The 12,873-nt window shown below is 41.4% G+C and overlaps 1 protein-coding gene across 1 annotated transcript in view; it reads right to left on the bottom strand.

Annotated features, from left to right (window-relative positions):
* Positions 1–433: 433 nt before the first annotated feature.
* Positions 434–12,873, bottom strand: part of TMEM131 (transmembrane protein 131) — a 112,574-nt gene continuing 100,134 nt past the window's right edge. Inside the window, exons 32-41 of the mRNA XM_072849639.1 lie at positions 12,556–12,731; positions 11,176–11,303; positions 9,640–9,764; positions 9,332–9,490; positions 8,406–8,583; positions 7,942–8,063; positions 7,723–7,819; positions 6,467–6,564; positions 4,896–5,059; positions 434–1,476 (exon numbers count right to left, since the gene is read on the bottom strand). Coding sequence (XP_072705740.1) covers positions 1,180–1,476; positions 4,896–5,059; positions 6,467–6,564; positions 7,723–7,819; positions 7,942–8,063; positions 8,406–8,583; positions 9,332–9,490; positions 9,640–9,764; positions 11,176–11,303; positions 12,556–12,731 — 1,544 coding nt within the window. The 3' untranslated portion in view covers positions 434–1,179. The remainder of the gene's footprint in view (positions 1,477–4,895; positions 5,060–6,466; positions 6,565–7,722; positions 7,820–7,941; positions 8,064–8,405; positions 8,584–9,331; positions 9,491–9,639; positions 9,765–11,175; positions 11,304–12,555; positions 12,732–12,873) is intronic.

The raw sequence follows: 12,873 nt of genomic DNA, 5'->3' as shown, positions 1-12,873 counted from the left end.
TGGGGCTTGCCTTACTGTTAATGAAGGGAAACAGGCACCTTAAAGGGACAGATAAATTGTATCTAAAAATAGTAAAGTTCTTGTTCAGACCTATACAGGAACAGTGTTACAGAGGTATGGATGTAGCACAAACAGCAGCAGCTGCTACTATGCCTGATAGTTGGAAACTTAAACAGTGTAGACATTTTTCCAGCATTTTGCTATCCAGCAAATTTTCAAGTGGGTGGCACTGTGTAACCCTAAAAACAATTTCTAATTCTCCACTGCTATACAAACGCGCACTGTTGAGAAGCCAAGTTTCACTGCAGTGAAACTTCTGTTAATATGGGCCCTATGCGCAGTAGATTTTGGCCCGAAGGCTCCCACTGCCAAGTGGATTCATGCACGCACAAGTTTAGGAAATACCAGGAGAAGAGAATTACAGCAGACAGATCTTGAAAAAAGCAGTATTTATTTTAAAGTACAACCCAAAGTTGTATCCATAAGAAATGCACAAGGTATCTTGTTTCTTCCACAAGTCTTGGCTGTGTGCATTTCAGTTCAACTTAAAAATGCATTCAGGTTTACAAATGTACAAACAGCACAGAAAGTGTATTACAGTCTCACCAGAATGCTCTTACATTCAGCCATTTTGCTCTTAAGGTTTTGTGTTGGTTGGTTTTTTTTGTTGTGTGTTTTTTTTTTTTTTTTTTTTTTTTTACATTCTTAGAACCTGTGTTAACAAAGACAGCCTTATTTTAAAAAAATACTCTGCATTTTAGCACAAAGTGCCTTTTGATTTTAAATTAGAACTTGGAGGATAATACTGGAAAAAATTTAAAAACCCAAACCGGTACTTCTCATAAAAGTATTGCATGCCAGGACCATTTTATAGTTCAAATTGTTTCCTAAATAAGATGGCAGATGGTAAAATATGAAACCAGTGAAATTGTTCAGGTTTACAGGCTTCAGCTGTAGTTGGGATTTGTGACCACACCCAGACTTTTTCAAGCTTATCTGCAATCTCACACTACCATATTGCAGGACAGACTTTAAAAAGGAGCAAGTGATGAAAGCATGACTGGCGGGCAGGGGGCAGGGGAAAGCAATGACCAGCAACAGCCTGACAATGATGTTTCAAAACTTTGCATTCAGAATTGTATCATGACCTGGGTAAGAGTTCTTTCCTTTTGCTTAACTTCAGTTTTCGTGAGGATAGTGTGAATTAGACCAGGGATCTGAACTTCTTCTTCCAATTGTCGGGCTCCAAATTCTCCAAGGATTGTAGGTCTGTCCCATGTCTTCAGCAGGATTGGCAACGGTGGCAGCAGCGGGCGGAGGAGGAGCAGCGGAGGAGTTTTCACTACCCATGAGATCAATGCCTGGCAATGCATTTGCTGGAGTGGTGAAGGGAAGGCCACTGTTGAGATTACTTGACCAAATGGAACTGCTGAATGGAGTGGTGGACCACAGGCCACTTGGGTTGCCAAGGATCGACTGCAGTAAAGACAGAGCCAGGTAAGTAGCAGCTCACTAACCTCTATTTTCACCTTGTTTACAGCCCCCCTGAAAGAAAAGTATCTAAGAAGCAGCAAGCCTGCTGTGGAATCTCTTCCGTCTTCACTGCGACATGGAGTTTTGAACTCCCTTTACTAGAGCTTGCCCAGAGGAACCCCACTACTAACGGTCACCGAACGTGTCTGGTAACTGAATGGGCTGCAGAGTGCAATTACATTACAGGCTTTTAAGCTTTTCATTTTAGCTTATACATCCCCATACCATTACCGATTTAAGCACTACTACTAGTATTCAAGCTTTAACACACAAGGGCCAAAAAGCTCAAGCTTAATTAAACTAGTTAGAATGAGGTAGATACACATGGTTCAAGTCTCAAAAAAAACCCAACAAAATTCAACTTGTAATGGAAGGTAGCAGCGAAGTCTACTCCTTGATCCTTTTTTGGCTGTTTGCAATCTCCTTGTATTCAGACATATCTGCTTTAAGCTGTACATTTTGGATGAACCTACCTGTGTTCAGCCCCACTGTACCTCCCCATATTCCCAGTATATACTTTCTTCCCCCATCCAGAATTTCTCCAGATGAAGGGAGAGGGCATTGGAGAACTGGCCATTTCTCATGGAGTTCTAGTAAGTCTGGCCTGGCTCAAGACATCTGGAAGTCTCTGACAAATGGTCATGGTGCAGATGCAGGTGTGCTGCAACACATCACAAATGCATAGGACAGGTACAGCAAGCCTAGAGAACACATGCAGAAATGGACAAGGCCCAGGTTTTGTCAACTGTTTTATTAAAGCCCAAGCAGTAGCAAGCCACAAGCGGAGGAATCTAACCCATGGTGTGGTGGAAAGTGATACCCGGAAGCAGACAAAGATGGAGATGAGAAAGGTTAGCATAACTTTCATGCTAATATTAGCACAGAACCTGCTACATGTAGGCTTAACGCACTACATACCTCAGGGCCAATAGATTTAATGTACATATGCTGTAAATTCAATTTGCAAATCTACAGTAAACTTGATACATCCAAAAGGCAGTGGACTTGTTGAGTATGTGCTGTAAGGTACAAACATCCTTATGTTTGGATTTACTGGGTGGAGAAAGGGCATCCCTTCCCAAGATCTCAGCCCTCAGATAATGCACACTAAAGGTTAACCAGTATCAGTGTACTCCGATTAAAATAAAAATCCCTTTAAAAAAGTAAACAAGGTAAACTTTGAAAATGTCTTCATTTCAGGTTTTTATTTTCTCCCCTGGAATGAAGATGATATGCTCAGTATAATCATACCTGAACTTGGTTGGACACTAACACATTGCCAAAGGGTCCTCAAAGAATTTGATACCGAGGGTTGGACAGGAGTTTTGAGCATACTAAGGGGTTAACTGGGCCAACGTCATTAGGACTCTCCAATGTCACTGAGAAGTTGAGCCAAACCAGGGCTACAGTTTATTACTGTTATATAACTAAATGGTTATATTTAAGCTATACAAGCATTAGACTACTAAGCCTACAGCAGGAAACACTCATTCTGCTGCTCAGACACCACCCTGAACACACTAAAAGTCCACTCTATTTCCTCCTGTGGGCAAGAGCCAGGAACGATTCCTACATGTCCCAAAGGTGTTTGGGAGAGCCTGATAGAAAGGCAATTGCTGATAAAGTAGAAGCAACTGGGAAAGGAGTGGCAGAGAACAGTACCTTAGATTAGACTGCTACTCCCTTTCAGGGCTGGTGGAGGGAGGTACAAAGTGGCAGTCAGACAGAATTACACGCAGGGAAATGGAGGAAAGAGAAGTAAGGGACTGTGGTTAGAAAGAAACTTGGGAAGAAGTACCAGCAACGCAGCAAGGCCTGAGGGGAGACAGGACCCAGAAGTCAAATGCTATTTAGTACAGAAGCAAAGAGTTACGCATAAAATGGGAAAGCAAGAGGAATAAGGAAGGAGAATGATCAAAATCAACTCCCCAGAAACCTTCCCAGAAAAGAGGGTAACAGAGAAGCCACTATGTAAGTGCTGTTTGCAAAAATGGCTTTGGTTCTTGTGCCAGAAAGGAGAAAAGGACAGGGCCCTGGCCTGGTACCTGCTCTCTCACCTAGCACTTACAGCAAGGAGGTTCAGTGGCAGGAATAGCCAAGTTTTCCTGTTCTGGCTTACCATAAGCACTTGAAAAAAATCACATCATTAAGAAGGCTTTGAACATTTCAGTCTGTTTGCTGCTTCTTGTTTATTAAGTGATGTTCTCCTTGAATAAGCTCCTAAAATGCACCCCCCCCAATCAATGTATTTAAAGGGAAAGACTGACAATTCTTCTATACCATTTGTCTGGCTTCCATCTCGATGCTTCCTGAAGCACACTTACAGGTATTTTTCAGAAGCAGCCAGGAAATACGTTAGGAGCTAGAGAGATTGTTCTCGTTGTCCTCAATCCCTCCTTCCATCAAATGCTAAGAAATCTGCCTTTCATGTGACCAGAAAGCAAAAATCTCTCCTTACATAGTTTTAGTGAGGTTACAGCTACAGTTGTAACTGCATGACAAGGGCGGGATCAGTGAGTGTGTGTCTGTAAGAAGCTGTGTGACCTTCTTCGGCTTCCCCTGCCTTCCCCCACTCCATCTGAACTGCTACCAGGTGAAGTAAACACTGCTTCTTACTCACTACAAAAACATTTTCAGAAGACAAGATGAAGAACGATTTCAGCTGGCACTGAAGACAGCTGTTGTGGTGTAAGTTTTATTCTGACAGATAGAGGCACAAGGACAAGAGACCAGTGCTACAATCTGTGTAAAAGTTGGGTTTTTTTCTTCTTTGGCTATACTAAAAATCTCCATCAAAATTAGTAGTCAGTTTAAAGGCTTCACCTTATGCTCAGTCCTTTAGTGTTTTTTCTCAGCTGAAAAGAATACATTTGAGGTCTTTTAGATAAGTTTTTTTTGACCTTTTGTTAATTTACAAGTAGGTGCAACACTGGATTCAGGAAGCAGAATCAAAGTCTGAAATTTATCATACTGGCTACTTTGCAACTGTCCATCAAACTGGAAGTGGCAGAGGCAGTGTCCAGCCATGGCACAGGAGCGGAACGGCTCTTTCCACAATCCCAAAGCGCATGGGAATGGAACACACTTTTGTAAGTGCTGGAAGATGCTCTTGTGAGCAATACTTTTATGTGAAGCAATTTACATGGATTCATCATCCACAAGTGAGCGGGCTATCACTGTTTGTCTAACAGCCATGTCAACTTAACTACACAGAATGATGAATAGGTATAGCTTCCCTTTTCCTTTATTCTTCAGTTGATTTTTTTCATCCAAATTTAAAAATCCTCTAAATGAAATTAGATGGCAGATACAGAACAGGTTGGTAACAGTACTAAAATGCTCTATTTGAACTGAATACTTACTGCAGTTGTATGAGTCGGGGAACTCGAGCTTGTTGGCCAGGAGGGTACAGAATCTGTAGCTGAAGGATCCCAGATGGATGATGGAACATTATTGAATTCACTCCAGTTTCTCTGAACATCCTGCCCATAAGCAGATCGAGCTAAACCAAGTTTGCTAAAAACCTCTAAAAATAAAATGAAACAAAACTGAGTAAATTACTCTTCCTCTTTTTCAAAGAACCACAGCAGACTAATACTCTTCACAGTAATTTCTCATATCTTTCTAGCAGGGCCTGCTGTGGTGCAAGAACTGCGATTAGAAAAGGTCACGCAGTAATACAGATCTCATCTCACATCCCCTACATCAGACAGTGGCTACAAAGTTAGAATCACGATTATAGTGGGGAAAGGATTTATATGCTTACTGTGTATAATTCAGTATCAGCCTATGGGATTTGTTTGGTTCCTGGTATTATTTACCCGAAAGCAAACAGTCAGGGAACGGGGCGTAAGCCCAGCAATAGAGTCCTGGCAGTTCCTCATAACAAGTGAGCTGCAGGTGGAGTAAGCGATGGGGCTGAAGGAGCCTCTCGTAATCGCAGCACTCATTTGCCTCGCAGCGCTCCCTTCCCAAGTAGCCCCTGGTACGGGAGGTGGCACTGGCTGTGCCCCAGCCCAGACCCCGTCTCTGCTATGAGGAGAGGGCAGCACCAGTGCTCATGGTTCGCCTGGTCCCTGCACACAGAACTGATCTCGGGCATCTTACTGCAGCCCCTCAAAGTCTGGTGCCAAGTGTTGCCAATGAAGATGAAAGAATCCCACAGCAGCAGCTGCTATTGACTGCAGACCCCCAGCATTTTTCAGCAGACATACAATTTTTTCAGTAGACAGCATTTTTTCAGTAGATGTACAATCCATTTTGCAAATGCCACATACGAAGGTTGCTTTGCTTATCTTTTGCAGACACCTTAAAAATTACCATGTGTTCCCAAACACAGTATACAAATCCACAGTAAGTACGCAGAGCATCCATGCCCTACAGTATAGCCTGCCTGCATCAAGGCCCATCTCAGTAGTCACTTACGGAAAGTTTACCTAAATATTTAAATACAGGGATTAATGGCTGGTTTTAGTATGCATCAGCTCATCATGCAGCTATACAAACGCTAGAGGAAAACACAAGAGGAAAGTAACACGAGGGATGGGCCATTGCCTCATTTATAGAGCAATGGTTTTATGCAGGCGTAAAGTGTTCAGGAAATGGCAGGCCCAGTGGCACACTTTTGAGACTCCATAAAGCTTCATGGGGAGGGATGGAGGAGAGGAAGACTAAGGAAAAAACAAATATCAAGAAGTTTTACTGAAACTGAGAAACTTCAAGTATTTCCAACCCAACAAACACTCTTAAGAGTTTCCACTAACTCTCTCTGGGCTGAAACACAGAATACACCACCAAATTTTTAACACGCTTTCCTATGTAGTCATCCTTTTTGAGGGCAGTGATGGGAACAGTGCCTGAACCAGTGGAATGGAGACAATCCCTTTCTTTACCGGTATTTGAATACGGAAAATATTTGAAAACAAAAACTCACCTCCAGTTAAGTTAAAAGAATGTCCAAATGCAGAGAATGAATTGAGAGGCGTGAAGTCGGGACTGCTGGGATTGCTGATAGGACTCCACAAACCCGAACTAAATATTATGGAGTAATAGGAAAGTAACTCATTAACACAGTACTACCACCAATATTGACTTACTAATCTATATACAAATATATACGTACAAATGTATGTATGTGTACATACATCTATACATATGTATATATAAGATTATATATTTAATAAATTAGCTTTTTTTTGTTTAGCAAAAGATTTCAATGAAATACCATTTTCCCGTGTATACATCCACTTTGGAGTGACACACTGCTCTAGGTATAATGCTCTTCAATCTGTAGACTGAGCTCCAACACAAACCTGAGTAGGTCTTTTGCTCAGTTTTTCAGAACACGGATAGGGTCCAAGCCATAGCACAGTTTTTTTGACAAGCAAACAACATTTAGAACCACTCAGAAGGGATACAAATGCTCACACTAGCTTGTAGGCAAGCTTCTTGAAAATACAGATGAGTTAACTGGAACCAGGGATAAACATTTTCAAAAACAAACTGAAACTCCACCCACAAACTTTGCTCAGAAAAGCAGTTCCTTTGCATACTGAAACTTGAATTCAAGTCTCTTTCCTATTCCAGACAGGTTACCAGACACTCACTGCTTTTTACAACCGAGACGGACGTGCACTGCCAAAACATGTCAGAAAAGACAGTGTGCCTTGGGGAACATGACTGAGCGCTGCTGCATAACGCAAAGCCCAGTGATAGTTCTGGTCTCAGGATTAAAACTGAGAATGAAAGATACTGCTGTACAGCAAGATATTCTGCCTGTAAACTATTTCAAGTGACCTTGGTTCACGCTCCTCAATACTGAAAGAGCCAAGCTGACCTCTCATTGTTTGGATGCCCGGAGAACACAAGATTGTTGAGTTACTGAGAATGAGGGGGAGAGAGTCACCATCACATCCAGAACATCCTTCTCTCTACTTTTGAGTCACTTGTAAGTTCTGAAGTTTTTGCAAGGTGAGAGATGCCCTGCCCAGACTTTAAAACAGGTTAGGAAAAAAAAAAAAGGGGGTGGGGAAGGTGGGGAGAAGGAAAGCGGGGAGGAAGGGGACAAAAGGGGAGGAGGGGGGGAAGGAACCAGAATGAATTCTGTCACTACCTTCAAAATGCCATTCACAGGTTACAATCTTGTTTTCTACGGGCCTAGGTATTTGCCTTAGAGAATATAAAAATTACCTGTCAGAGCCATCACTGTCAACAACTGCGTGGGAAATGCCGATACTGCTGGAAACATCCACCTTGCTTGGAGAAACCTTTGGTAAACCACTGCCGCCTGCAAGAATATATATATATGTGTGTACATAAAATAAGTAAAATTAAAAAAACCCCCACCAAAACAACAGAATATTTTGGAAATATTCAGGAATATTTAGCACTCCAAACTGGTTCTAGTACCTGGGCTCTTGTCATAACCTGCAGCTACAGCAGCAAAAGTGGGGTTACCATTCCTGCCTGGAAGAGAAGCTGCCTTTGCCAGCTTATGTTTGGTACCATTAGGCTGCTTGCTTTTCGTTTCACTTAAAGGAGAAAAAAAAGAAAAAAAAGGAAAAAAAAAGTAAGGTTTTGGACTTCAGCAGTTTGATTTTAAAAAGCAGCAATTTAAGCTAGCATTCATCAATATGTTAACAACAGCTCAACAGTTCATGTAATTGCACATTTTCCCAATCTACCAAGTCGTAAGAAACCCCAGAAAAATATAAATAGCATGGTAAGATATGCAGAGTAGTATCTGCAAAAAAGCAGTTTCCATGGGAAGAGGAAATGGGTCTGAGAAAAGGGAGATGCCCTGTATGAGGCACACGGGTTCCACAAGTGTTCTGTGCTTGGGAAATCAGTAGGAGGTGCGGATTTGGACTCACTTGCTGCAGCTGCTGTTCACAATGCTGCTGTAAGTGCCTCCTCGTGGCCCAAAAGCTAAAGATGCAGGAGGAGGAGGAGGAGGAGATGGAGAGGCGGGTGTTGGCGAGGGCTGTCGCTGTTTCAGGAAAGCATCTGCGTTCAGGGTTTGTAGAGAGAGTTTATAAAGGTTGTCCGTAGCTATAAAGAGAAACACAAAACACTTTTGTGTAGTATTTACTTTAAAACAAAGGCTTCTCAACTTCTGCTATCCTTTCTGTTCCAGTTGAGGAATTATGACAAAGGCTGTTCCCAGTCATCAAAGAAGTAGCTCCTTCTGTATATCCACCTATCATTATTCAGGCTTACTACCTATTTTCAGAGAGATTGTATTGCAATGAAAGCACCAAGATAAATGATTTGTACAGAAGAAAGAACCTTTCTAAGTGAGCGCTGTGGAGAGGGATGATTATGTTTGCGTGCAACCAAGAGGAAGGTGATTCGGTTCCCACGCAAGGGACTTAACGCACCCAAAAAGCTTATAACAGTGCCCCACGCTAACCACTGCATTAAGGGGTTTTCAGTGTTTCAAGGACAAGTCATGTAATTAGTTTCGACTTCGGCTGCAGCAGACTTGACCAAGCAAAACCCCATCTGCTGTAGAAAATACTTTTTTTTTTTTGAGCAGTAATTCTCATTTCCTCAATTTCCCCAGCAGATTCTGAATCCTGTTCATCACTGAAGAACTGCGGAACAGCCCATGTTCTGCCCATGCAGTTTTTCCAACCTCCCGAATCAAACCAGATGCTATCAATATGAGGCCTACAGCAGAAAACAGGAGCACAACTATACAGTGAGAAGAAGACAGGAAGATCTATAAACAGACCAAGCCTACCTACAGATACTCATTGCAGAAGACTAATTCTGTCAGCCTCTAGTGATTACTTACAGCTGCCAGCTTTGTGAAGAGGCACAGAGTCCCATTCCGGTGGTGGAGAATCCTTTTCCCCTTCTGAGCTGCTGGTGTTTCCTAGCTCCTGTCCAGAACCACTGGGGAGAAACTTTGCTAATACTGATGGCCTGCTCTCCATTAACTTACTGTTTGGACCTATTAAAACAAAAGAAGAAAAGCAAGTCCATGGATAGTAAACTGAACAGCTTTCTTCTCACCCCAGACTTAGAATTAAGCACTCAAGAGAGGTTACAAACAACCGAATAAAACTCCTGAGGTATTTATAAAAAATAGCCTCACACTACCTCTCGTTTTGGGGAGGTTTCTTGATTTAGACCCATTCGTCAAAAGGTGCTGTGTAGATATCTTGGATGGAAAGGTTTTGCGCTGCTTGTTTTCCAGCGGGGGAGTATAAGACAATTCCAAGGAACTAAATGAAAACAGAGATCCATTTATTTTTAAGCTCTCTGAAGTGCTGAAGAGGAGATTTTATATATATATATATATATATAAAAATATATATATATATATGCATGCCATATGGTCTTACAAAAGACTGGTCTCCTGTGGCTTGCTTATGTCAAACTTGTGCTCATCTTCAAAGCTATTCATAAGCAGAGTTTTGTATTTCTCCTATATGCAACTCCACCCTTCCTAGCCCTGGCTCATTTTCTACCCACACCGCTCCACACATTTATTAGGGCTCACTCACCTTCCAGGAGAAGCTTTCATCCTGGAGCTCCAGGATTACAAAACCTGCTTGATTATACAGAGGCAACAAGAGATGGCAACAGCCGTTTTTCTACTCTGCTCCTACACACTCTTCTTAGATCACATGCTCCTGATATGTTATTGCCCTGAATGTACAGGATCATCTTTTAGTCGATGACATAAAACTATTCAAACCCACCACCAAATTCAATTGGCTCTATACTGTTCTTTTTCTCCAGCTGTTTGATTATGTGTCTCAGACTTTCTAGGGCAGAACTATTTTACCCATTTCTTGCAGAAGAATTCCAAACCAGCTCTCATCGTGGCCTTGGAATACTGTCACATGTAATGAACTTGTGATTTATATGATAAAGGAAAGTAGACAATGGTAAGAATAAACAAGGTAAGGAGGAGACTTTGCCAGGAAATGTTTTCAGAAATATTTTGAAGAAAATCAATTTCTACTAACTACTAATCCCAGTTAAGTCTAGTATTAATTACAGCAACAGGGAAGACACAAGCCAATAGACCATGCCTCAGTTTGGTAAGTTTACTTTTGTGGCTCTTGGATACCGATCTGATTTCAGAATACTATTTCAGAATGAACTAGATACAGTAAGTCTAAGGTTCTTCATTTTTCCCCTTTCTATCATCTGCCAGTAAGGGAAAGGGACTGGCAGCAGCAGCAGCCTCCTTTGATAATGTATCCAAGACTCTGATCTTACTCTATGATACAAAAAAGGAAATTGCATGGCTGTAATTTCACCAAGGGCAACTAAAGGTACTCACGTTAGCGCTGGCTTACTGCGCTGCCACACAAAGCTCCTGTAGAAGCATTAACCCTATTTTGTGCATGTGGTACCTGTTACAAAAAGCTTAACATTGCTTAACCTGATCTTCTTCTCTGGATTTAGTTCTCATTTATGCACTGTATTCCCATTAAATAATTTATTATTTACAAGCTTCAGATATTCCCTGATATCAGGGAGGAAGAGGAAACTGCTTAAAGGTATCTGCTGTTGGCGATAGCCAGACTGGCAGCCACAACAGTCGAACACATAGACTTTTATCAATCCATCTTCCCTTCAAGCACGATGCCTTCTCTACTAAAAAGCCTTTGTTATGCTTACCTGGCTTTCACATCTACAGAGATTTCTTTCTTGATACTTGTTAGCAGTTTTTTAGTTTTCTGTTTTACTTGGACTATTTCATTTTCAGGTTTTTCTGGTATAACTTTTCCCTTTTGTTTTTCAGGTTCCTGTAAAAGACATTATAACAACATGTTAATATTCATGAAAAGTAAAGTCCTTCTTGCATCACAACATACATAGTATAAATAGGGCTGAGGAAATAATGCTATTTGGAAACATAAGCATTTTTGCAGCATAGAAGGTGTCTTTTTACTACTTAGTGAGTATACCTCTAAAACATGGTATCTATTTTTTCCTATTTGGAGAAGTAGAAATCGAAATACCTAGCCAATTCATGTGCTTCAAGCAGATCTGATGTTTGCAAATACACAGCTCCTCAGGGACGGCCTCCGAGTCTACTTAAAAAGATGCTAGCTCTGTACTGAGACCTATACTGCATCTGTTGTACGCAGTCCAGGCCGTCTAAAACAGACTCTTCAACAAAGCAAAGAGTGTGAGCAACTTCACCATTCAATTTATTGGTTTTTTTAAACACACTTCTAAGACTTTCAGAATACAAGTATACTGTCAAATAGCCATCCTGAAAAATCAAAGGTGATTTTCAAATGAAAATTTACTAAACCATAACTTTCAAAATATTTTACATGGATTTCTTTTCTCCCCCCTCCCCGCCAGCTAGAATCCCTATCTTTTCCAAAGTTCAAATTTAAGACATGTCAAAATTTACGCTTGGTTTTCTTCTCTTTGCAATTACCTTTGCTTTGTTTGGTTCCCTAGCACATGCTTTAGGACAAAATATTTAAGACAACCTGACCACTACACAAATTGTTAGAGCTTTAGTTTATTACCTAGAAGCATGTAAGCCAAATGAGTAAAGTAAAGGTAGGGGTATTGTTGAAAGTAATTAAGTTAGCTACCTGCTGACAAGTTACCACCAGTGAACCGACCCTTTTAACTGATTAAATGCATGGGGTTAGCATACGCCTTAATTATTGAGTAAAATTAGTGTCCACACTTATGGCGTTTTATTCTGCAAATACAATAGGCTTGGAGTGTGCAGAGAGACAATTACCACAGTGCTGCTGACAACTGGTGGCTTATTAAAGCCACAGTTGCTTCGGCACTTTCAGTCCTGAGACTACATGATTCAAGCATGTTCACACTCATAGAGGAGCAAATTTTATAGAGAAGAAGTGAAGGCAAGGATTGGGAAAGATGGTTTTTAATTAACATTCTTCCTTTGTTAGGTATTATAGTATATGAAAGCTGGGGGTGGGGTGGGGGGAAGAGACTGTATTCCTGCTCTAACAGGTGACCCACCAGCTACACAGGAGCCTCCTTTTATGACCAGTGCCGTACCTCTTTGAGAAGTGGTTCTGTATCTGGGTTGGAGGTTTCAGTTGTGGTTGAAGAACTGTCATCATCTGCCAAGGAATCCTTCAGTTCATCCTCCTGTTGCTTTCCTTTCCCTCTTCTATCCTTTTCTTCCCGCTTCTTCTGTGGCTTAGCCTTACGCTGAAGTGTTTTCCCTTTCCCTAGGGAGATAAGGATGCTTCAGATTCCCAGCAGCAGTACTGTGAGATAGCCTCTAAAATGAAGTGAACTAGCCTAACCCACATGATTAAGCCTCTAAAGTTTGTCATCTGTTATGATACCCCAACCATTTACAGCCACTTC

Source organism: Ciconia boyciana, chromosome 1, assembly GCF_034638445.1.
Source record: "Ciconia boyciana chromosome 1, ASM3463844v1, whole genome shotgun sequence".
Lineage (NCBI taxonomy): Eukaryota > Metazoa > Chordata > Aves > Ciconiiformes > Ciconiidae > Ciconia > Ciconia boyciana.
This window is presented reverse-complemented; position numbering and strand designations above follow the sequence as displayed.